General features: G+C 39.3%; 1 protein-coding gene across 5 annotated transcripts in view; it reads right to left on the bottom strand.

The window, feature by feature from the left end:
- Positions 1 to 24,639, bottom strand: part of SLC25A26 (solute carrier family 25 member 26) — an 87,611-nt gene that overhangs the window by 48,835 nt on the left and 14,137 nt on the right. For all 5 annotated transcript variants that reach the window (XM_042799895.1, XM_042799891.1, XM_042799893.1 and 2 more), the window contains 2 exons: positions 20,244 to 20,348; positions 18,753 to 18,800 (listed from right to left, as the gene is read on the bottom strand). In XM_042799895.1, the coding sequence (XP_042655829.1) occupies positions 18,753 to 18,800; positions 20,244 to 20,348 (153 nt within the window). The remainder of the gene's footprint in view (positions 1 to 18,752; positions 18,801 to 20,243; positions 20,349 to 24,639) is intronic.

Genomic DNA, 24,639 nt, shown 5'->3' with positions numbered 1-24,639 from the left:
ATGTGGTGCATGAAATTGCCCTCTTTGTCCCTCTCCTTACCTTTTGAACTCATCACCTGATTTTAGGCAAAGAAGACAGAAGTAAGGACAAAGCTCCTAAAACTTCTGTGAACATCAAATAAACATTTCAAACACAACTGTAAGCATCTCGGTTGAGCCCAGAGACTCCATCCGGTAACCCCACCTTGCAGAAAAGGCTGCAGAAGGAGCTCAGTAGTTATCTGTGGTTGCTGGCCAGGCAATCGGTGGGTACACGCAGGCTGGCAACCAGCACGCAGCGACCTGGGGAAGCATCCCAGCATCTGTTATCACCTGCTCAACCAACTGCTCAGGGCTGTAGGAGGAAGTTTTGAGATCCTGAAAGGAGAGCTTGAGTCATCACAATAGGGAAAGCAGGGGCACTGTAGATTAGAGGTCCATAGGAAAATGTGGTTCTGCTGTTTACAGAACTACTTCAGTGAAGAAAAGGTATTATGTAGCCTTGAGAACAGGATGTGCTGGTCATGTGTTGCACCATGTGCAGAGATGACTAGGTGAACATACCATGAATGCAGTATGCACGCAGCTAAACAGCCTTTCAGAATTTCCTACACAAAACAGAACCATCCAAAACACAGCGGGGGGAAAACCACAGACGAAACAAGAAAGAAAACAAAAAGCCACTGCAGACCTGTGTAAATAAATGGTGAAGCTGCTTAAACCCCAAGGATTTCTGGTTTGTGGTGCTGGATTAGAGTAAAGCAAGAGCCTAAGAGATTCTGCCTATATTCTGCTCTCAAAGGAAACATAATGAACAAAAGAAAGATTGGCAGCAGAAAGAAGATCTAGTGTTTGGGGATCAGTGTACAACTATTAAAGCCAAAGTGCTCTTTAACAGGGTTCTCCAACATACAGCCTCTGTGGGGAAGCTCTGGAGACCATTTGCAGAGCCCTTTCCCAAGCTCAGAGCACCACTTAGTCTTTCTTGGCCACAAAATGTTATCTCTGGCTGTTTAGGATGTGTTCAGAGCCCTTAGTCCTCCCGAGGAGATGGGGAAATCTGTGAGGCCAACAGGCCAGCAGACATCTGAGGAACAGCTGCTGAGAACTTTAGAAGTTCCAGGGACCTTAAAGTTGATTAAAAATAGAAATAATTTAATCAAGGTCACATTTCTCCTCAGAAAGAAGGAATTCTCTTTAAGTACACAGTATTTTGTTACAGTAAAAGTACTCCCTGTGTTGGCAATTCACAGGCCTTGGGAATAAATACTTTAAATTGTTCTAGGCCATCCCATTTCAAGATCATCATTTCCATGGGGACTGAAAGATCAAGTATCAATCTTAGCAAGTGGTCCTATGTTTCAGTACCTGCCTCATAACCCAGGAAGGAACTTCCAGCTACCTACTTAGAACAAAATTCATATTGGATCCTTGTGTCGGTTTCTTCCTACCAATATTACCCAGCTCTGCTCCCTTTTTTAATTAAAAATGGGGGGAAATTCCAGAGAAAGGAAATTTAGCAATGGAAATAGTTCCCTTACACACACAAGAGACATTTCCAGCTCATATACTTAACAGTTAGAGAGCTAAACCAGAATTAAGCACTTAAACAGCCTTATTTGTTTCTGGAAGTACTAAGCTCCTTCCCCACTGTCAGTGGGAGCTCTGCATGTCTGGTGATTTTTGGGAGAGCATGAAGGTAAAATGACATCACAGGTGAGAGAAGACATTCTTTCCAGGTCCCTTAGTAATACACAGGATTCCTGTGGCCTGAATTAGTTAATTCCTAAACTGCGGGGACTCTCAAGAAAACTCTGCTTTTGCATTCCCTTCTGTTGAAGTAAATTATCAAAAGAGGTTAGTTTGTCAAACCATGGATATTCATGTCTGTGATGAGAGTCATCACACTTGGTGGTCTGGAAGTTTTTAAGAGGACACAGAACTAAACATGAGCTGGACAAAATGAGGAAAGGTACTTTTAGTCACTCTGAGCACAGAACACAAATGGACAGATTGAATTTTCCTAGCATTAGCCGCAATAAATCCATTCCAGGGCATGAGGGGTGATGGAGCAGTGGAACAAGGAGGTATTCTTGACTGATTTTAAAGGTTTTGTTTGTGCCCAATGGCTTAAGAAATTTGTTCATCCTTCCTTGAAGACTACATTTGTAATGCTGTACCATTGTCGGAGTGAGTCAGAGGTTAAGTTACTGGCCGGATAAATTCCAACAGCACAATTTATGTTCACCTGACCTGTGGATCTGTGCAACATATTGACTCAGAGTAAAACAAAGGACTAAAGATCTTTTGCATCTTGCCTTTCTGAACAAGCCATGGCCCTGTAGGATTTCACACAGAATTCTCTCCCCATGGTCTGCCAGCCCCAAACATTTATTTTTAAGTATTCCTTCCTTGCCCAAATTGTTGTTGCTTTCTCCCCCATTTATTTTCTCTCACAGGCATCTGGAATATCTAGGCAGGGTGAGTTTACTCTCACTCACCATGCACGGAGGCAACAGGAGTTCACCAGCCTATTAAATCACACACAGTCACACTGCCTTCTTCAAGCACCCTCCTAAAATTCTGAATCAAGCATCAACAATCATGAAATACGCTCTAAAGAAGTACAGGAATGAAAACAAACACACTGGGGACTTTTTGTTAGCCGGTGTTTGAAACTTCACCATAGCATCTAGTTGACTTCTCAGACATTTTTTTCTACTGTCGTTAGATATATACACACACTTTTGTTTTTTAAAAGCAGTTCATATTTTTGTATTCATATCAGCCTGAGAGATGTGGATCATAAAAGGCACAGTGAGAAGACACAATAACATCCAAGTTTATGCAGAGAACATTTATCCTCCAGGCACATCCATATTGTCTCTCAACAGAGTGTATGACGTATCATAACATCAGGAAAGGGAATACTTCAGTGATTTGTAGAGGCACCATGAGCTTTATTCTTCTTCCAGTCAATAACAGTTGAGTCCAGAAGTGCCTGACCCGATACAAAAATTCCTGGGCTTAGTTTATAATTGCATTCTTTCAGAAACTACATGTCCTGAAAATAATGATTAGTACCATTAACTATTCAGAATAAGCATCTCTCAACCATCTAAAATTCAAAATGAACAGATTAAACACACATCTAGACTTACAACCAAAGTGAAAGAACAATAGAGAGCACTGGGGACAGAGCTGTGAATCCAAAATGAAATTCCCGTTCATTACTTTAAGATGAAGTGTTAGCACTCATAAAAAACAAGCATATATTTCAGAGCCCCAAAGAGGGTAAATAAATTGGGGAAAAAAGAGCATAACTAAAAAATGCATAAAATATAATCTTGTGGGATACAGTTTTGATACAAATACTACAGACAACAGAATCTAATTCTACCAAATCCCAGAAGCTTCAGCTATTAATTTACAAAATAAATCCTTCTGAGATTCAATCCCAAAGCCCTCACTGAGGCACCCTTTTTACCCTCTCAGAACAGCCCTCATTGCCCTTTTGCTCTTCATCAATTACAAGACCAGTGAGCCCATTCTCTTCCCAACTGGTCAAGCCAGAATCTTCAGCTTGAACAATTAGCTGAGCAAACCAAAAATTAAGTAGCTCAATGATACAGACCACTCAAGCTAAAGAGTAAAATTTCACTGAATCATTTATCTTAGAAAATGCAGAGTCTATCAAAACTTCTGAAAGAACTAAAACCACAGACGCTACCTACAGTGACATTCTCTCTTCATTTTTAAAAGCCAGTACAGAAACCAAAGACCTTTAGAACTGGTAAGGGAAAGAACACCACACTGAAAGCACCCACAGATATTTCTCATGTTGAAAATTACGTGTGCAACCCATTTCCTTTCTGCAGGGCATTCTCTCTGCAAAATACGAGGCCTTACAGCTAGCCAGAGCACATGACAAGAACCCTGAGGCATCCATAAGCAAGTGCATTGCTCCCAAAGGGAAATCAATGGAGATAAAGCACAAAATCAGTTGAAAACTCTTCCTCCTATTGTCAGGTTTTGACCACGTCTGTAATTAAACACAAGAACTTACACAACACTTAGAGCATCAATTATTCTCACTGCACCTCAATATTCTCTGTCGCTGCTACTCAGATTTTCCTTCTCCTCTGCTGTTGTTTCCTTTTTTGTGACAGCTCCAGGTAAATTTTTATGCCAACTCTTTCATACCACACTATATATACATACTCCAGGGTTCTTTAGGTGTGTGTAACTTTTTTCCCCCCACCCAACACCAAAGTGGGATCCTCTGTCAAGCACAGCAGGTGTGGGGTGAAGTTGTTCCAAACCTGCCAAGAATTCTCACAGTGAGAATCTCTCTTTCTGAAACATCTTCTCTGTCCAGAGCTTTGTTAGCTGTTCTTCTGGGTTATTACTTTTCAGACAATGACCTGAAACGTTAAAAAAAAAACCTTCGCAACAAAGGTGAGGGACCACCGCGTAGTCACCCTGGAGAAGCTTCTGCCACACAGGTCTGGGAGACATGGGGTCTTGGGCTTTGCCCCAACTTGTTGGCTCACAATTCTGCCGAGAGGGAAGTCAGCAGGGAAATACTGATGGAAGCATTATTTGGTCCACAAAGATTAAGTTTACCTCTCTAAGATAATGTTTTGTAAGACAGGATACAGAAATAAATAAGGGCGTTTTAAAGGAGAGTCTTGAAGGGAAAGATCAATGAGGAATAAGTAGAAAGGATCATTTGTTTTCCCAGATAATAAATATAAGCTGTGTTCCCCCTCCCCCCCCAAAAAAATATCAATCATTGGGGTAAGAAATCTCTGATCAGCTGCATCCATTTAAAAGGGTTAATGTAAAAGTTTGGGATTTGTAATACCTACTTCTACAGTCATTTGTGTTGGGGGTGCTGGTAGGAACAAGGACTCACAGAAGGGAGGTTGAATGCTTGACTTTTAACAACTGCCAGCTGTGAGCCTGAAACACAGCAGGGCACCTCTCCTACCTCCCAACTTCCCTGAGGATTTCACATCTGGCCCCAAGGAGACACAAGATACTGGACTGGACAGAACATGGGTCTGATCCCATCAGGCAAAGTCTAACAGGCCTCCTGGGTTTTCTCATCTGCCACCCACAGAACTAAATGCTCCAAGTGTGAGGTATCTGGCATCTTATCAAGTCTCTATAAACAGAAAAGGGACAGGGTTGCTTAGAAAAGAAGCTTGTCTTTCAGCTAAGTTCCAATCTTATGGGTTTTTTTTTGGGGGGGTAGAGGGTTGCAGTGAATTTTCACTGAGTACAAAGTTGTACATTAGGGGTTGTATAAAACAAGAACTTTATCTCAGCAGACTCCAAAGCACTGTGAAAACAACTCATAAGTGTTTATGTAGAACTCAGGTAATTACACTAACTATGCAGCAGAACAAACCCCATCGCACTAGTGCTGTATGCTGAACTTTTCTAAGCAAAACACTGGGAATTAAATTAGAAGCAATGGAGTTACCCAGCTGGAAAGCTGATGGTAAAACACTGAGAAGCCATAATTCCCCACATTCCTGTGCTACCAAGAAATCATATGGCCCTTTCATAACTGATAAGCCCAGAGGTAGTGAATTTAACAAACTATTGAAAGGCAGTGTTGCTTATTGAACTAGGTCAGCACCTGTGCGTGTCTTTAAGGAGTAACAAATAGAGCCTGTCTGATTATCTCCAGGGACTGTCTGCTAGATGGCACATCACAGTTAAAAACACCATGAAGTTCAAAACTAGGAAAAAGGCTGCTGTGTGCAGGCTACAGCAGGGAAAGGAGTTGCTGAAGTAAGTTACTGCACAGTGTAGTGAAAATAAACTTTTGGTTCACTGGTTTTATACTGTTGAACAAGTAAAGGAAAACGCCGATTGCCATCAGGTTGTAGAGGATCTGCAAGACAGGAGAGAGCTGCTTTTGACTTCATAAAGCATCTGTTGATATAGTCTGGGGTGCACATTAAGACAGCGATAGGGTTGCTGCTTCTCTTAAAACATGAAGGAAAAAGAGTTAGCCCTTCATAGAGAAAGCTACCAATCTCAAAACATTAACAGCATTATTAGTCTGTTTCAAAACTGTAACTGGAAGTGAGGTCTATATGTAAAAGCAAAAGTCATGAATGCGTTTGATGTATTTTAAGTAAGGCACTGAACTGCAGTTGTTATTTACAGATCAAAGAAGCTCCAGCAGTGTCCTGAAACAATCTAAGTGAGAAATGCCAAAATCTGATTTCATCCATGTCCATATGTTGCTTTGAACTTGTAATTCACAGAAATGGTCACTATATTGAACTAATTATCAGGCTTAACGCTTGCCAATTTTGATGGCTGTACTCCCTTATAAAAAAGTCAGGTTTCAAGGGAAGCAGAATGATATATTGGAAGACGTTCGGCCTTTATTAAGATCTGAAGATGAAAAGCAATGAATATACAAAAAATACCCCATCCCTCCAAAAAACAAACATAATTTAGTTTTCTAAATGGTTGCTGCGACACAGATTAGCAAAATAAATAGTCTGCATTAACCAATACATATAAAAATAAAGTAGTTAATTCCTCTTCCCTCCTAGGAATAGTTTCTTGTAACAGTTAAATGGAAAAATATCTATGCTATCTAAAAATCTAATAAGGACATATATTGTACATGAAAGTAAAACTAAAACAGCAATTTCACAGCACAGCCCAATATGTTTAAATTAAAATACTAATAACAGTGAAAAAAAACACTGATGAAATATTTCTGCAGGCAGGAACATATAAGCAAAGTGTGTTCTGATATCAGTAAAGACTTTAAAAATTACTGGTTTGCCAATTAGTTACAGTGGCTGGAAATGACCACAAACATTGGTTTGCCAAAGAAGTGATTTCAGGAATCACGCAGTTTAGGCTATAATTAAAAAGCAATCTATGGGAAATAGGTTATTACCAGTATTTAGGAGCTAATTTGTTAGTTAATGCCTTAACAAAGCTCTCCTTTGATTGCAGTGGAGGGGGGAACAACTTCAAGAGGATTATTTGCTATTAAGACTTGTACTCAATTATTGAGAATGCTGATGGGCTCCTGCAATTACAATTGCATAGCAGTCACCAGGAAAGCTAGATGGATTCAGCCTGTGCTGCAGCCAGCAATTCCCACTGCAGGGCCAAAGTCTGGCCTCTGAATTTTAAGGACAGTTCAGAGTACCCTCATGAATTTGAATGTTTGCTAATTAATAGAGGTGCAAGCGGAATGTTCCTTGATGCCAATCTCACATTTTATTTTATTCTCACTCACATCAGTGTGGGAATTTTTTCCTTTATATTCCTTAATTCCATTTCTGAAGGAGCAGTCACATAACTGCTGGAGTATCTAGATAACATTTTTTCATCAAGATAATGAGATACTCGTTTGTTTTTCCTTCTAACAAAAGTGACAACAAAAAAGATATTTTCTGTCAAGTTTCATTAATTTATTTAAGTCATATTACTGGAGATAAACATAACAGTAACCTACAAATATATTCCCTGTACTGACAAGTTATAGCTGACTCAAAGCTACTATCACTTGCTACTATCTCCTATCATAGTTACTATCCTACTGATCAGGGCAAGGGATTCAACATCTCACTAACCCCAGACTTAACTTCAGTCACTGGAAACATAACCAGCAAACTTCTAGGTAACAAGACAGAGGGAAAAAATACAAACTCACCAATATTTATGAATTATTTTTCCTGCCAATACTACCTCTTCTGACTCTTATTACCGTATTTCAATTGCAAAGACTTTCCTATAGCAGAAGCTGTGAATAAAAATATCATCAACAACCTAACTGAACCTGAGACACACTTCCTATATAAAGGTTGGTTTGGGGAGCTGTAGTCCCTCTGACACAGAATCTCAGGAAGCCTTCAGCTGCAGAGCAAAGCAAAGAGGCCCATTAATCATATTTATCAAGATTGTCTACCCTGGCTTTCATGCAGTTAGGGGAAATGTGCTATTCTACTTCAGCAACAAGGAGCAAGGCTAAAACAAACTGACCTAACTGCATGGGTCATTTCCAGAAATAGAAAGTATACTAGCAGCACAGCTGTACAGGCCAGAAGGCAAAATGCTGGGAGAGTTGGAGAAAAAGGGGAAAAAAGTATCCACCCAAAACCTGTGAGGTATGTAGCCAGTGGCAAAATTAATACTGGGCCAAATTTTGCTTTAATTGGCATTCAGCACATTAAAGTGAGCAAGACAAGATTCAGTTAAGTGCCTTATGATCTTGCATTTCATGAGACTCCTAAAATGTTTTATTGCACTTCAGGATTTCATATCAGCAAAAGCAAGAATGATGCAGATAACCTCCCACTGAGGTGCAAGCATATTATTTATTTTGATATGCATGGATACTTTGTTATTTGCTCTTCTCTTTTACATTATGAGACTGCACAACATCAAATGCAAACAGAATACAATGTACTAGATATTGTCCCATGGGAAAGCAGGGGTAGTATCCTGGCCTACATTTATGGCTTTGGGGGGGGGTTATTGTGCCTGAAAGAGCATTGGGATGCCTCAGTTTACTCATGACAGAAGGTCATCCATGTCACATATTGTGCATCACCAGCAGCCTTTAACTGGGAAGCGCTTGAGTCTGGGATAGCCAGATCTGGCACAGTGACCCAAGCATTGCTGTATCTGCAGCCTGATGCCAAAACATTCAGGCCAAGCTCTACTTTATTGTAGCTCGACCTGCTGGCTTTGAAAAGCAAGAATACAATTTTCACATATTGAACCAGCATAAAAAGAAAATTTGCAGAGCTTACACTTTATTAGCTTCTATAAAATTAACAGAAAAATAAAAGTGAGATAAGAGCCTGATTTAATAACACTATTTCCATCTGCAGTATACACACCAGGCCTGCTTTGCCTACATTTCTATAAAAATAATGAAAATCATGTTGCCGCCCGTCTCTCCTGTTCCATCCCCGATGTGCATTTCCAACTACATATGACGTGACAAGGGATTCTCAAAATAAGGTGCATACCACATGGGGACTGCCCTAAATATTATAAAGATTATTGTATTTTTCTTAAAAACAGATAAGCTAAAGAAATGCAGAATCTTGGCAGAAACTGATGCTAAAATAAAATTTAAAATAGCTTACTACATAAACTATGAAGTTTCAGCATGGACGCTTCCATGTGTCATGATTGTACAACCTCCTCTCTCTTCTTTATGATCACATAGGTGTTATTCCACTGAGCAAGAATACAAGGGGAAAGCAACAGACCTACAGACCTTACACAATCACTTTATATCAAATGAAAACCTAGTCAAAGGTAAAAAATAGGAATCCATAAAATCATTTCCAAACTAAATCTCACTCCGTTTACTCACATGAGTTAGCCCCGGGAAATTCAATGGGACTAGTCCCCAGAGTCAAATAAAATTAATAACATTTCAAATTTTATGTTTCCTTTGCAACTGGGTTGAGAGGCAAGATTAAAGCAAAGTCAATTCCAAGATCCACAGGTCACCCTTAGATTAGATCCCTTGCGATAGGCATTTCCTTGGGCTGGTATTGCAGCAAGCACAGGCATTGTGTGCCCTCTAGTGCATGACAGCTTGTAGCACTGAAGTCAATATGCCCATAGCAAGGAAGGTCACTGTGCTCCCATTTTTTTTTTTTTTAATTAAAAAGAAGCAAAAATTTCCATGCCCAAAATTAACTTAATTTCCCTTAACTGTCCAAAATATTTACTATATGGATTGATTACTAGTGCACTCCCAAGATTCCCCTTTAACAAGCTCAGAAAATTGTTTCATCTATTCCATCCACTAAAACTAACTAAATCTGGCCCTTAAAATATTCTGAAGCTATTTATGACTTTCTGTATTCTGTTTTCTGGGGGTCTCTTCTCCTTCACTTGAAATAGTGGAATCAATTCTTATTTCCTGCAAGATAATATGATAGTCTCAAAAAAACTGATGTATGATCTGTATTAAGCACTTGGAAGAACTGCTCTCATAGCAGACTCTCACAAGGGCCTCTCCCGCCATGCTTATTATCATAACTGTGATAAATTACATAAGCTCTCTGCCACAGATCTGGTTTCTTTTTCACACCTTCACCACAACCTTTGGGTTTCAGATTCAAGTTTTCAGGTTCATATTTCTCAGTAGATGCCTAATATTTGCATATGTCAGGGTTGGGTGGAATTATTTATGGCCAAATGAAGGCATAGCTTCAGCAGCAGCAATGTTGATTGAATTCAGTCTTCTCTCTCCTGCATGCTTTAGCTACATCTGTTCAAATCTCCTGTTTTAGCTATAGATGAAAGATCATGATCACTGCCATCTTCAAAAATCTGCACAAACGGCAATTCAAACTCTAAGGCTCCCACCAAAACCAGCACCACTTACAAGCATGTTATTATGGATACACGCAGATCTGAATTTTCATATTGAGGGTATGGATGACAGAATCTTACCATCAGTGCTGGGTTATTTTCCGCAGCTGCCTGCCTCACCCCACTGCCAGAGGTTCCTTACCTTGTACCAGAACTAAAAGCAGCTAGTATACATGTCCAGCCCTCCCTTCGACCTCCAGCTCAAAGCCCACTACGCTTCCTGCTACCTTAAACTACAGAGGTGCTAACCCCTAAACAGAAAGGAGGGGATCCTCCCAAACAAATCACTAGAGCTTGTGTGTCAATACCCTCAGACCCTCCTCTTGCTGAACTATTTCAACAAGCTACAGAACATGAAAACATTGCCTTTCCAAAAGTGAGAAAGCAACAAAACATCTTTCTGATAAAAGAGGAAGCAAGATCAGCCACCACTCAATTAGTGGCTGGAGACTTGCAAGTGTTAAAGGCTCTCAGTCACTGCCAAGTCCAAAGGCAAGCAGAAAGCAGACAGCCCAAGCTCCTGGTGCCACACCGGCACTGCTCCCCAGAACTCTCACTATGCCCTCAGGTCCTGAAGTGCATCTTCTCTTGACCAGAGCAGACACTGGGGTCTTTGTGTTAAAACAGAATGGCTGGTTGAGGTAACAACATACAAGGAATCTGGGGAAAAAGCTTTTGATCTTGGACTGCTGATTCTTTTAACTGTGCTTCTGATTTCTAGCAGATGTAGAGAAACTAGGCAATAGCAGCCCAAGTATGAAAACCAGGTAATTGCTATTAATACTGACAGCAGCGTGATTCTGCTGATGGAAGTCTTCTACTGTAAAAATCATGTTTTGGTCTACTTCAGGCAAGTATTTCACCCCTGAAAAACAATCCTGTACATTTAAAAAATTGCTAAATTGCTTGTTGTTCCAGACCAATCACACACATTTATAGGACTAGTTGCTTCAGAGAGTCCAAGACCCTTGACAAGGTATTATTAAAAACAATACCGTATTTTACATGTACATGCATCCATGTCTCTTTGTAAAGATTTTTATATGAATAGATACACCACACACACACATCTTTTTAGGGTTAGAGAATTAACCAATTCAGCACATACAGAAATTCCTCCATCCACAAATGAAATGCCGTCTTCATCAGACACAGCCCAGCAACTCTTCAGCCATTGGCAGGATTACTTTACAACTTAGTAAAAGAAGTAGTCTTGTCTCCTACTGAGAACTACAGAAAGAATTTAGACAGACAAAACACAGTTGCCCACACAGGAATGTCACTGTGGAATTAAAACTAAAAGCCACCACTCAGCCAAAGAATTTTACCAATTTGTTTGATACTTTCTTTTTTGCTTTTAAAAAGTCACAAGTGTGAAGGCCAGTTGAATTGTGCCAAAGTAGGCACAACTGTCTAGTCCCACTAGACGTGTAGTGGCTTCCCCTGACTTCAGTGTCATGCCATCAGGCTACAATGACAGAAGAGTCAAAGTTATTCCAGTAACTCTAATATCCTTAGTTTTCCCTGGAAAGCGTTAAAGATGATATTCATCCAATGACACCATCAGATAGATTTTTTTTTTTTTTTTTTTGTAAATGCCCCTTATAATCACTTTTATTTGCTACTTACTGCTTTTACTATTTCAAGACTTTTCTCTTCCTTTTACAATAAGGACCGTACCTCTTGGTGCCTGCCCTCCCTCTTGTTACGATGCTTTTTATGTGTTTTCCTTCATGAGAGATTTGCAACCACTTCCCGATCCTTTGTCACAGATAATTTTGTTTAGAGGGGAAACTGGGGAAATTCACATTCTCCACTGGAGATAGCATGTGAAGTGTGGCCTTCAAACCATTGTGAAACATGTAAAAATTAAAAGCAGCCAATGTAAAGAATACAGTTCTTTGGTTATTAAAAAAGAAAAAAAAACAAAACCAACAACAACAAAAACCCAAACAAAAACAAAAATACCACAACATGAAGAAAACCAGAACAAAGCTAAGCATTTTCTTCTTCCCAACTTGGTCTTGCCCACAGTGTTGCTACTGACCCACAAAACACATTCCTACACCATGAATGCTGCAGAAAACATCACTTGCAAAAATGCTTTAGTAAGCTGCTTAGAGAATGTATGGAAATAGTATCTCTGTTTCAAGCATGCAGTAGAATATACTTCCTGTAAGATGCTGCTTGCATACACATTCATATGGAAAGAATCTGCATCATCAAATCACATAAGCCATTTTTAGAGCACACAATTTTCAAAGTGTTTTTTCTGTTCAAAGACATCAGATGCAGGGCTGTATTTTTCAGAATACAGAAACACTCTACGTATATTCTTTTAATCTGAAGATACCCACTGATGTCGAACAGATGTAATAATTGTATGCTCCACTGGTAAACTGCAAATCGATGGCAGCAAGGATGTCTGCATTCTGCTTCTAACCAGTATATATGGATACTGCACCTAGCCTGAGAAAGCACTCAACTGGAAAATCTGAGATCAGTGCACATGCCTAACAAAAAAAAAAAAAGACAGCTCCACCCCCAAACTTCAAAACTTCAAGGAATTTGCCTGAGGTCTCTGTCCACCCAGACCAGTTTGTTTGATACTCAGGCATGTCACAAAACCTATTTCCCAAAACTGGTAAATTAGAAAAAACAGGGTTATTTTGTTGTTCTGTTAAAGTAATTTGTAAGTGCTTTTTGAGATCTTTGTTTTCATTTCCAAGTACTATTCCAGCACTTGCAGGGAGAAGATAATGAGCATAACCTACAACAGTGAAGCCCAGGTATTCTTTTTGTCCATTTATCAGTTTTCCAGGTCACGAGCTACGATGTGTCTGAGCTCTTATCCCAGAACATAGACTTGTCGCCTGCTTTTACTCCACAAGAATTACCTTTAACCCTTATACACCTTTCAAAATGAAAATCCCTTGAATATAGATATCTAGAAAGAAACAAGTGTGCAAGTGATACAAGAACTGATACAACACCAGTGATCGGCTTTCCAAGACAGAGTAGTGCTAAGGGCGGGGAGGGGAAAGTAGGGACTTATTTTTCAACTTTTTTCCCCATTAATCATGTCACAAATTCTGCATATGGCAGAGACTAGCTAGTTAATCCATTTTACAGCTCCTATCCCTTTCGTGAGACTGTTGTTCTATATGGAAACACTCAAGTCAAAGAAATGCTGGTTGCTCACTAAAAGTCAAAAACCCAATGTTACAGATCCTGCCTGACAAATTCCTGGTTAAATCTATCCTATCTAGTATCGCAAAATAAAATAAAACCAGATCAACTTTCCAGAAGGTAACAAAAGACAGATACTGCACATATTTCATTAAGGAGAATGTTTATTTTTCCCAAATATTGTACTAAGATAGTGTCCTGTTTGCCTATTTCTATCGGCATCTGCTCTGTAATACATAATGATAGAAGATCGAAGTTTTAATTGTGGAAGTAAAAGAATGTATTAATAACATTCTTTTTGTCCTACAGCAACAGAGATAAACTTAAAAAAGCCTCTAACAGCTAGGAGAACAGGATATTTATATAAAGATGTCCTAACAAAAGAAAAGCATGCAAAACTGCCCTTTGTGGATAAACAAACTAGGCTCCCTGTTTGCAGACTGTTCCCTATCGAGCTCAGGCCTCAGAGATCCCCTCCCTCCCTCAGTCAACAGGGCCAACATATCTCAGCTGGGTTTCACATTTTTATACAAACTCTTCTCAACATCTTTTGTTCACTGACCCTTTAAATTTTGGAAAATGCAGCAGGTGTGCCTTTAAGGTCTATTTTGCTGCTAGTTGCTTTAGATTCCCTCTCCCAGGTCGGAAGAAGGGGAGTTTTGTCCATCTTTTTTCTGTTAGCTCCTTCTTCATCTGCATTGGCTGCACTGTATATCCTCCATATCATTTCTGATAAACACATTATAATGGAACATAGTTCTGTAGCATACATACAACAAACGGTACCTCCTCAGGAGACATTATTACTTCTTGACTTTCCGAGGTTGAGAAGAGCCTGAATTTGTTGCCTGTTTGTCACATTGCTGCCACTCATTAATGCAACAGCATACTTTGAACTAGCTGTCCTGCTCCTCCCCAAAATTAATGTAGCATGGAGTACTCTCTCCCTCCCAAGACAGCAGTAGCTGCTTTTATTCACTTAGGGCTCTGACTTGCATACACTGATGAGAAAAAAAGACAAACAAAACCATATCAAACCAACCCACAACTGTACTAACTTAAAAAGCTATGACTCCCAGAAGTGATGGCTAGGCTATCTCACTGTGAGCAAGATCAATAGCATGCTGCACAAGAGTGAGTACAGATTTATCGATAGATTTCTTTCAAATTCAGAGCTCTGAGATGAGTTCTGAAACAACATTGTGAAGTAAAGCATCATTACCACCTTCACCTGAATGAAGGCCTCCACAAGCAGAGAGCCTGAGTTGTCTCCGAAAAGCCTACGAAGCAACACAGAGGACACACTTCCTCAGGGCTACCTGCACAGCAAAGACCGACATTTGAAAGCAATTCTCAGTCTCAAGACATCTGTGAATTATAAAGAGTCAGTCATCCTCCATCCCCTTTGTCTTTAAGGAAGAGCTTAATATTAATTTTAGCTCCTTTTGAATCTACTTCTGGGCTAGGGCCCAGTCCATCTGCAATATTTTTATAAGTGACAAAATAGATTAAAAACACACAGAACACCCACTCAGGACTCAGTTCTTTCAAACGATGGTAACTCATGACAGAAGGGACACTACAGTTAACCGTGGCACTGCTTGTGCAAAGCTGCAACCTGCACACAGACATACAAAGGGTGAAGTAACTCATTATACAGTGAGCTATTGTACATGGAAACTGGATAAGGCACCTCCTTTTCTTTTGTGTTGTCCACTCATTCATAATAATGTCTTTTAAGACATCTGCTAGAGTCCTGTAACATTAATGGAAATGGAAAAGCTCCAACAGGAACTCAGGGGTTTCTCTCTTTTTCCCATGAACTGAACATTATGGAATTTTAACAGATGTTCTACTTGGTCATAGTTAATAAAATGAATTATGCAGGAATTAAAAATCTGGCTCTGTTTGCTTGTATAAAATCTCAGCAGCAGAACTACATTCCCATTAAGAAATTCTAGAGGATTTACAGTGGATTTATAGTCTGCTCCTGCCTTGTTATAAGATGGCTTGGAGATTTTACAAATTAACTTGTCTCTGTTGTGGAAAACATGAATAAATTTACCTGTTCATTGATTGTTCTTAGTAGCATGATTGACTTTCCACACCAATGCACACTGGTACACTACAACCATAGGAAAGGACAATTCTCACTTGGATTTCCTTTGGAAATGACATCATGGGAATTCCACATCGTTTCGCAGCCTCCGATTTCTGCTATTTATTCAAAGTCTCATTCAGCAACCCAGTAACCATACTCCCACTTTATGCTTTATCACAAAAGCTTTCCTCTCGGTGCACGGATGTCTTTCAGGCTACTACTGCCAACAGAATGATGCACTGTACCTCATTTCCCTTTTGGTTTTAAGATTAGTTCAGTGTAACTACATCAAAGGAAGATGTAAAGACCGAAATGTAATGGAGATGTGAGAGAAGAGGCACGAAAAAGGAGGCAAGTGAAGGAGTCATAGCCAAAACTTCCAAGCATTGAGGTTCACTCAGAGAAACTTATTTCCAAAAGCATTACATATTTAGCCACCTTCTCTCTCTTCTAATATGCATCTCTACAGAAATTATTCTGATGAGAAAATAAAGGGGATAAATGAAAGAGAATCAAAAATGAAGGATGAAACAACTACCTCACACCAGAATAGAAGCAGCACAGCAGCTAATGCAGATTACATGGAGCAGAATAAGGCTGCCTTGAAATGATCTACTATGGTACAGCAAAAAGACATGGTTTCAACATTGCACACCCTTTATAACCAGACTCATTTTCACTTAAGTCCAAGCAATTGGCAAGCAGATCTCTGTCCAGGCACTGAAATCTGCTTTATGTAATATGCATAATTTTATCCCGATGCAACAACTAAAATTAAATTGAATTCTTAAAGTCTGGTTCAAGAATTTTGCCAGTGCCAGAATATCAGCATCTGAAAAGCATCAATATTCCCAGCCTCTTCCAATTATTTTCTTTAAATGAAAAATCATGCACTGAAGCCCCTCTATCCAAAAATCCCACTCCACTGTAACTAAACAAAAGGTTTTGTGTAAGTCAAGAACCAAAGCATATAAACAAGCACTGTAAGTATACAAGTCTGCTCGAATTAAATATCAGTCTATACATGCTATGCAGCTACCTGGATGTGTCCAATAATGAATTAATACAGATTTTTATCTGAAAACAAAAACTTTCCCTAAAGGAAGAAGTGTACTTAAAGAGAAGGGAAAATACCAGGATTAAACGTCAGGCTTACAACAGTTCCAGCTAAAGGTTCAATATGATATTCTTCCTCAAGTGAACATGGCTTTACACTATTTAGTGTCAGGAAAGTGCAATGGTCTTAACAGTGTTAAATACAACGTTATTTTTTATTTTTTTTTTAAACATCACCTATGATTTGTTTCACTTTGAAGAGAAAGCACATTTCATTTGGTAATCATTTATTTCTTATTCTATTGGACAGATTCTCCCAAATAGCAATACTTCAACTGAAATCAGTTCTGAAGGATCTTTTATGAATATACATAATGGAGAGGACCCCCATTAAATTTCCAACAAAGTGCTGCCATTTTGAGTAAACAAAGTTATCTCAGCAGGGTCACACACTATGCCATGAATATGGTCTGCAAATTAATTACCACCCTGACATATGTCAAAACAAATTTTAAGGAGAATAGCATCCAGTAGTAACCATGTGTTTTAGCTATCTGTTAGTATGCAAAATCTATATTCAATGGGATTTAAATTTATTCATTTATTCAGAACCCCTTAGAGAAATCAAAATGATTCGTTGGCCTTTTTTGCCCGTCTCCAAATGAAATCTGAGTGAATAACATGTGTTTATTGAGCCAGAAAATAAGTACAGGATGAAGCTATGGTGGGAGTTACATTTCAGAAAAGCAGGTGTCATCTCTGCACAAATAACTAATTTTTTAAACACTCAAAAACTGCTAAAATAGACTGCAGTACCTTAATATTTGCCAGCAATTTAAGGAACACTGAATTGGGTATTTCTTATTTTAGGTAATATCCATCTTTATTCTGTAATTGTAACAAGAGCTGGCTAACATAAGTGTCCTAAAAACAGTTTCCAGTATGAAGAAAGGCTTTTAGAAGAGGAGCTATTGAATGAAGGCTTAAAAAAAGCCTCTGCATATGGCTTTACTATCAATGGCAACACAGCCAACAGATCTGATCCTGTGTTTAAAAACCAAAAGAAGCAAAGATCCACACCTAGCTTACTCAGTTGAGTTATATAAGAAAAAGACAAGCACACATATCACATTGAACACAGTAAGTAAAGAACTCTTCCTGGACAATAGCAGTTATGTTTTCGTAGGAGTCAAGCCTCATCTTTTTATTTGAGGTACCCATGGTACAACTTCTTTGTCAAAAGATGACCTCTGGGGATCTGATTCAAAACAGTTTTAGACTGGGGGTTCATTAGTATATTTTCCTACTTCTTTATAATCTGCCTTCAGTTCACACATCATATCAAACACTTCCATGACACTAATCCTGTAATTCAAAATACGATTATGAAGAGATTTTAGTTTAGGAACTATTTTCTGCCAAGCAGGCCAAAATATTTTTAGTTCCAGTTTTTTTCCAACAGTGAAGTATTTCTGATTTAGACTTAAGTAATGCCATATCACATCTACAGACTGGATGACTAAATGCATTTCTTTCACACATTTAAAAAAAAAAAAAAAAGCACAATCCTCCCTATATACAGATGACAGATAATCTCTTGGCATTTGCTGACAAATATATTTAAAGAAAGCCTAAATCTGTCTGTGCCAAACTTGGGCTAATGTCACTAGTTCACCATTGCTGGCATACATACTTCACATGATGCAATCACAAGACTTGAGGAAATTTCCAGTACTTTAGTTTTATAGTTTTCATCATGTTAACATACATTTCCATCCTTTTATGATTTAGCAGCAACAGAACTGAGACAGGACAGCAGATGACTTTTTGCATGTATCACAGGTTTTCTAAGTGCACATTATCAGCACTCCATTTAAATTACAGCCTAGTGACTTATCTAGAATGAAATATGCTGGAATTTAGAGCTTATGATTAGAACAGTTGATCTCAATTGTACTAGTATCTCTTGCTAGAAAACAAAGTGAGGCAAAGAAATCAATTAAAAAAAAAAATAGAAAGACAAGTGTTTTACCTCTCTTAATACCGTGCTTTTATAACCCCGATAAAGTCCTTGAATACCCTGTAAACCAACAAAAAAAACACATCAGCTATAGGGAATTAGTTTGCCAAAGACCACAATTTATCAGTGATTATGAGGCAAGCATTGCAGCCTTACTGAGTGTCAGACCTGAACTTCTTGCAAATTGACTATATTGATTATAAAATTGTATACTGTATTCCATGATTTACAATGCCGGAGGGTTTTCTGTTCATTCCAAAGATCGCTTAACCATTGTTCAGAATACTGAGTTATACAGAAGGAAATACAGTTAAAATTAAAAGGGCAAGAAGGCACAGAAACACATTACTTCAAAATCTACTCGACCAGTATTTTGGTCTAAAAGTTTCAAAGTATTTATGAGGTGGTGGATACTACTACTCTTCTGTTTAAATAGCCCAGGCAAAATGAACCAATAGGGTGACAGCTTCTTACGGCCACCTTTAAGTCTCGATTCCAATCTTTTATGAAGACAAGTATTTTGTATTTTTAACCAGCTGATAACATTCAAAACAATTACAATTTTTTTTTAAGTGTACATAAAACTGTGTTTAATATCTTACAGGATGCTTTATTCCAGTGTTTGGCAAGTCTTAGGGCTCTCCGGCCAGCTACAAAGAAGGGGAAAAACATAGTTTTGAGAGCACCAGCTTTTAGAGCAGAATGACCAAGTCACAGAATGAAGTCCCAGCAACACTCTTGTGCAGGGTTATCAAAATAATTTTCCTTTACCAGCAAATAAAAATCAAGTGGATCATTTAAAGGTCATATTTATGTCTTCCTTTTCCTGGCTTTTACACACCAAAATGCATACGATGTTTTTCCCCACAGTGTTTTCAGGAGCCACTTTCTCTTATGGAATACAACTTGAAAAACACCCCTTGTGAGACTCAGTAAAAACAGTAGCAAACAGGCTTTTATAGGAAGGAACAGAGTCACTACTGAAAAGATGACAAAAGCCCTTATTTTTCACAAGTTACCAATACTGGATAAGCACTCACTTCCAGTGTTCCCACAGATCCTCTCTGAAATTGTGCCTTTAGAACATCCCCTCCAGAGCCTGCTTCAAAAATTGGAAACCATTCAGCAAACTCTAGATACACAGACTTGATTTCTGTTGTTCCAGGGAAGGACTATTTGCATAAATACAAGCAGAACTTTGGAAATTGTAAAGTTAAATCCCCGCCCCCCTCCCTTTTTTTATTAACATGTAGGTATCCCATATAAAAAGAGGAGGAAAGAGAGTTGTTCAGAGTGTGCATGTAAGTGTATGCATATGGGGGAGAGGCAAGGCTTTGGTTTCCTTAAACATAACATGAACATTGCTTTTAACAACATAAGATAGTTAGGAAAAGTGCTGGGAAAGCACAGAACTGGAATGAAATTGTAGAAATGCTTCTGGACTTGTATGGTATTGAGTGGGAAGAATGAAGCAAAGGCTTTGAAATTTTGCTCTGAACTCACCTCCTGATACAAGGTGTGGGAGAGAATTCGGAGAGTACTCGAGGAAGGAGAAACCTGGGCCCTTTGCTTGACAACCTCAGATGGAACCCGTATGAGGCATGCCACCTGCAAAAGAAACATACATTCAGAGAGCAATTCCTTTTGCTGCCTTACTCACCATGTAGCAGACACATTTGGAGATTGTTCCAAGCACAGAAACCTGAGAAATGAGGAAATAATTTTAGTAATTATGTGAGTTGAACTTAAAAGCTGTTATATATTTGGTCTGACAGCTATGTACTTTCTGAACACAAAATTGTATTACTAGAAAAATGGAATTACCCTTGAAATTTTTAACTTCCAAAACAGAAGTAGATTTGAGTGGCAAAAATCACCAATGAAACCAAAATTTTGAAGCCATCCTGTCTTTTGGCAGCCACAGGAATTTCTCCCCCCACTTTCACAGATCTAAACTGGAAATTCAGGTCTTAAAGAACAACAAACTTCTTTCCTAGGTAGTTCCTTTGTGCCCTCTAGTGACTGACAGCAAGAGACACTCCAGTTAGCTTTAGATACACCAAATACACTCACGGTTTACCTTAAAACTTACACTGGATTTCATTCAGGGAGAAGCGTTGGATTGACTCTTTCCTACACAATTAATTTACTAAGCAAGAAAAGCCCCTGCAGCTGAATGTAATAGTGTGGCTGCTGCCACAAAGCCCCAGATTTCAGCAAAAACCAGACCTGACTTTAAAACATTCATCTGCCATTTCAACTTCAGGTAGGAGTTAAGCTGGTGTGCACATAATTTTGAAGAACGAGGATCCCACAGCATCGGAGAGTTACTAACCTCTCATCTCTCTAGAAAATGCCCCTTGATCAGCACTTAAAACTTTTAAGAAGCGTTTGTCTTCAGTTGGCCCCAGGGATACTTAATGCAGTGCTGGGACTGGTGGCAAAACACTGGAGACACCATGGGCCTTTGCCAGATTTTAAGCCTTCCTCTGTGCCATCACGTGCCAGACTCAGGAACACACTGCGGTTGCTAGAATAAAGGCGATCGCTGAGTACTTCAAGTCAAGAGCAACCGAGCTGCTGACTCAGAAACCCGCAAGTGCCAAAGAAAGTTTCGGAATTCACTGCCCCACTGCACAGAGACAATAACCTGAATGGTCAGTTGTGGATCACACGGTACAAGGTTTAAGTTCCATTTTCACAAAGAGACCAAGAAAAAGTGCGTTATCCTGTTGCATTCCTACAAGTTTACCAGACAACAATATCCAAAAGTCATTACAAACAGATCTAACTCCATGTGCTCTTCAATTCTCAGGGTCAAAAATAACAAGTGACCCCAATCTGTCAAGAAAATAAGAACTGTCAAGTTTTTTGATAGTTCAGCATAAATATTTATAGAACTTCATGCTTCATAACACTCCATGTCCTTATATTAGCTTTTTATTCCTTAAAAACATGGAAGCAGGAGGAAAGCTGCAAAAAGGCTCGGATGAAAACAATCTAGTCAATCAAGACCAGACAAAGAACACAGCGTGGCTTCCTGACATCTGGGGTGCTGCAGTTTTGGCAGGAGAAGGGTGGCTACAAAGTAATGTCTCCATTTCCCCCAGACTACTTGGGGTGCATTTCATTTCAAATTAACTTTGATGTTTCTCCCATTTGAATTTGCACTTACAAGGGAGTCCGTGGCTGCACAAGAACAAAAACAGTGATTACATTGTGCTGTTATGAAAGGAAATAAAGGCTCATGTCACCCAGGCTGCACTGTCAGATTGGCTCCATAGGGCACTTCTGCTGCTAAAAAAGCCACAATCTGCAACTGCCAACATCCCACTGAATGGTGACATTTTCACTGTGCACCTGAACTTACAATGTGTTACCTTATTTATTCCTATATGTGTACCTTACAACCAGTAAATCCAAGCACTCTTTTGATGTCAAACGTGGGTCTCTAAAGGGAAGTATGCAAGATTAAGTTCACACATATCTTATTAGCCCACGAGGTTAAAAAAAAAAAAAGTAACAACCTGGGATAGGTGCAGAAAGATCTCAAGTCTATTATGCTCAGATCTCAATCACTGCAGCACCTTCCAGGTAATACTGCCAAAGTTAAAAGAACACAGCACACACCTCCATGATTTGCCTTCTTAGCTAAATATGTTCAAGCAGCACCAGTATAATAACACTGCACCAAGAGAATTCATACTTAAATTTTCAGACATCTGAAAGCTATATACAAATGGCAAAAGCAATGGTGAAAGATAAAGCTGTGCAGCTGCTCCACAGTAACTGTCCACGTATGTGCTGTTACCTGCATTGACTCCTAGATAAATAGATTTGGAAGACAGACAATAATGTCACCTCTCACAGTGGGAGCCCATTCACCTCCCTAATCACCAGGATCCCAGGAAGAAATTGCTTTTTAATCTCTTGGCTGTTCACACAGATGTAGCCTGTTGCTTGTCACAGAAGAGCACAATACAGCCTGCCAAACCATTCCTGGTGCATCCTGCTAATTTGGGGGATGACTTTGTGACAAATTAGCTCTCTGTCAAACATCTGCATAGCCAGCGATGGAGAGGGTACAGCAGTGGGCCTTCAGCTACCCCTGCCAACATTAAGGCATCAGACAACAACACACTGTTGATAGGACCATGCTCATTTTTCCAAGCAAGCTCTGGAGCCAGGAGTTATTCCCATCTTTTGACAGAAGCAGAAAGACAGAATCAAGCTCCTACAGATCAAGTTCAGGGGAAAAATGGATGCTGCCCTATAAGCTCCTTACTTGTTTACCAGGTCATGTAATACTGTTTTCCAGTCTTCAGACTCTCTTCCCCATATCAGTGCAGATGTATACATACTATAAGGGCAGGAAGACAATAACACTGAAACAAAAGGCTCAAGGATATTTAGATTTAAGCTTTAACAAAACCCGATTTTACAGTTACAAGCAAAGCTATTATTAGTTTACAAAGCAGGTATGCAGAAATGACAATATTAGTACCTATTATCTTTCTAACCTTTTAATACTATAACCACTTCTGAACAAAAGAGCACTGAATTTCAAAATCCTTGTCTTACATCATTACCAGGTCAAAGGGTGAATCCAGTAATTAGATGCAAACCTAAGTGCATTTTTAATTAGCTAGTTAGGGAAAACCTAAAATTAGGTCTATTTTGTTAACATTTACCTGTGCATTGCTAGAACAGCATATATTCCAATTAAACGAAGGTAATTTTTTTCCCACTGTCAGCTCAGGGAAAAGCATTTTAACTTTTGGACACTCCTTGCATGCATCAATGCTGCCATCTCCTGGGTGGAACCAGACTTTCCTGCTTGTTCTGACCGATGAAGAATGACCAGTGCAATTGAAGTCTCAGAGGTGCCTTGAAGAACACAAAGCCTCTTTATAAATACACCGATTTAAAAAGTTTGATTCAGTATGGCAAAAACCTGTTCCTATGTGGCTGTAGCTAACAGAAAATAAGATCTGCTGCAAATATAACCTGGAACCTGCACAAAGCCTTATGCATGGGCTCACCTGGGTTCATTGGGAAAACCTTATCTTAAAGCACTAACTTCTGCATAGGGGCCAATCCTACTCAGAGCTGGAGTAGCCGTTCAGAGTTAGGCAGTACTCATCTAACTCATCAGCACAAGGCTACCAAGCATTTTTCTCTAGATAGTAAAACAAGACGCATAATAAGAAAGAACAGAGGGAATAGCCCTGCTTACAAGGGGGTTCAGTGCAAGTAGGCCATCCAGACCTAGCCAGAGAACTGTGAAAGTTGCCAGACATACACAGCTCACTGCTCATTCAGGGAAACCAGCAGCAAACGCAGCCTGCTGTGAAAACGGCTCAAGAAAACCCCCAACCAAAAGAAGATTTTTATTAGTGTTTTTTTTAATGATTGTGGTTAACATGACAAAGCATCTCAAGTAGCTGGTTGGACTAGAAAGGACCCATCGCATTCCCACTGTAAATTCTAGAGTAAGCACTTATCGGCAAACCACCATGACGCCACTTCTAGTTCACTAGCAGGTTCTTGCTCCTCTATCCAGTATGTTCTTTAAGCAAACCCAAACATAAAACAGTAACAACATTTTTAGAAAAGAGCATAACTCCTCCTGGTCTTCAGAGCTATATTATTATCCAAATATTAACATACCCCATTTAGATGAACAGCCTTTTGCTTTCGTCCTTCGTGCTCCAGGCTAACCATTCTCTACATTACTGGCTTGTAGGACTTAGTAGAGAATCATTGGTAACGTGCATTTGTTTATGGGCACCTGTACTACAGTATGACAACCAACCTTGCAGATGTGATCTGTGCATGAGATGTATCTAAAAACATTCCAAACTGGACAGAGCAGGTGTCACACTTGCTACTAAGGGCT

Source organism: Tyto alba, unplaced genomic scaffold, assembly GCF_018691265.1.
Source record: "Tyto alba isolate M040663 unplaced genomic scaffold, T.alba_DEE_v4.0 Super-Scaffold_3, whole genome shotgun sequence".
NCBI classification, from domain to species: Eukaryota; Metazoa; Chordata; class Aves; order Strigiformes; family Tytonidae; genus Tyto; species Tyto alba.
Note: the sequence above shows the minus strand (reverse complement) of the source record. Positions and strands in the feature narration are given on the sequence as shown.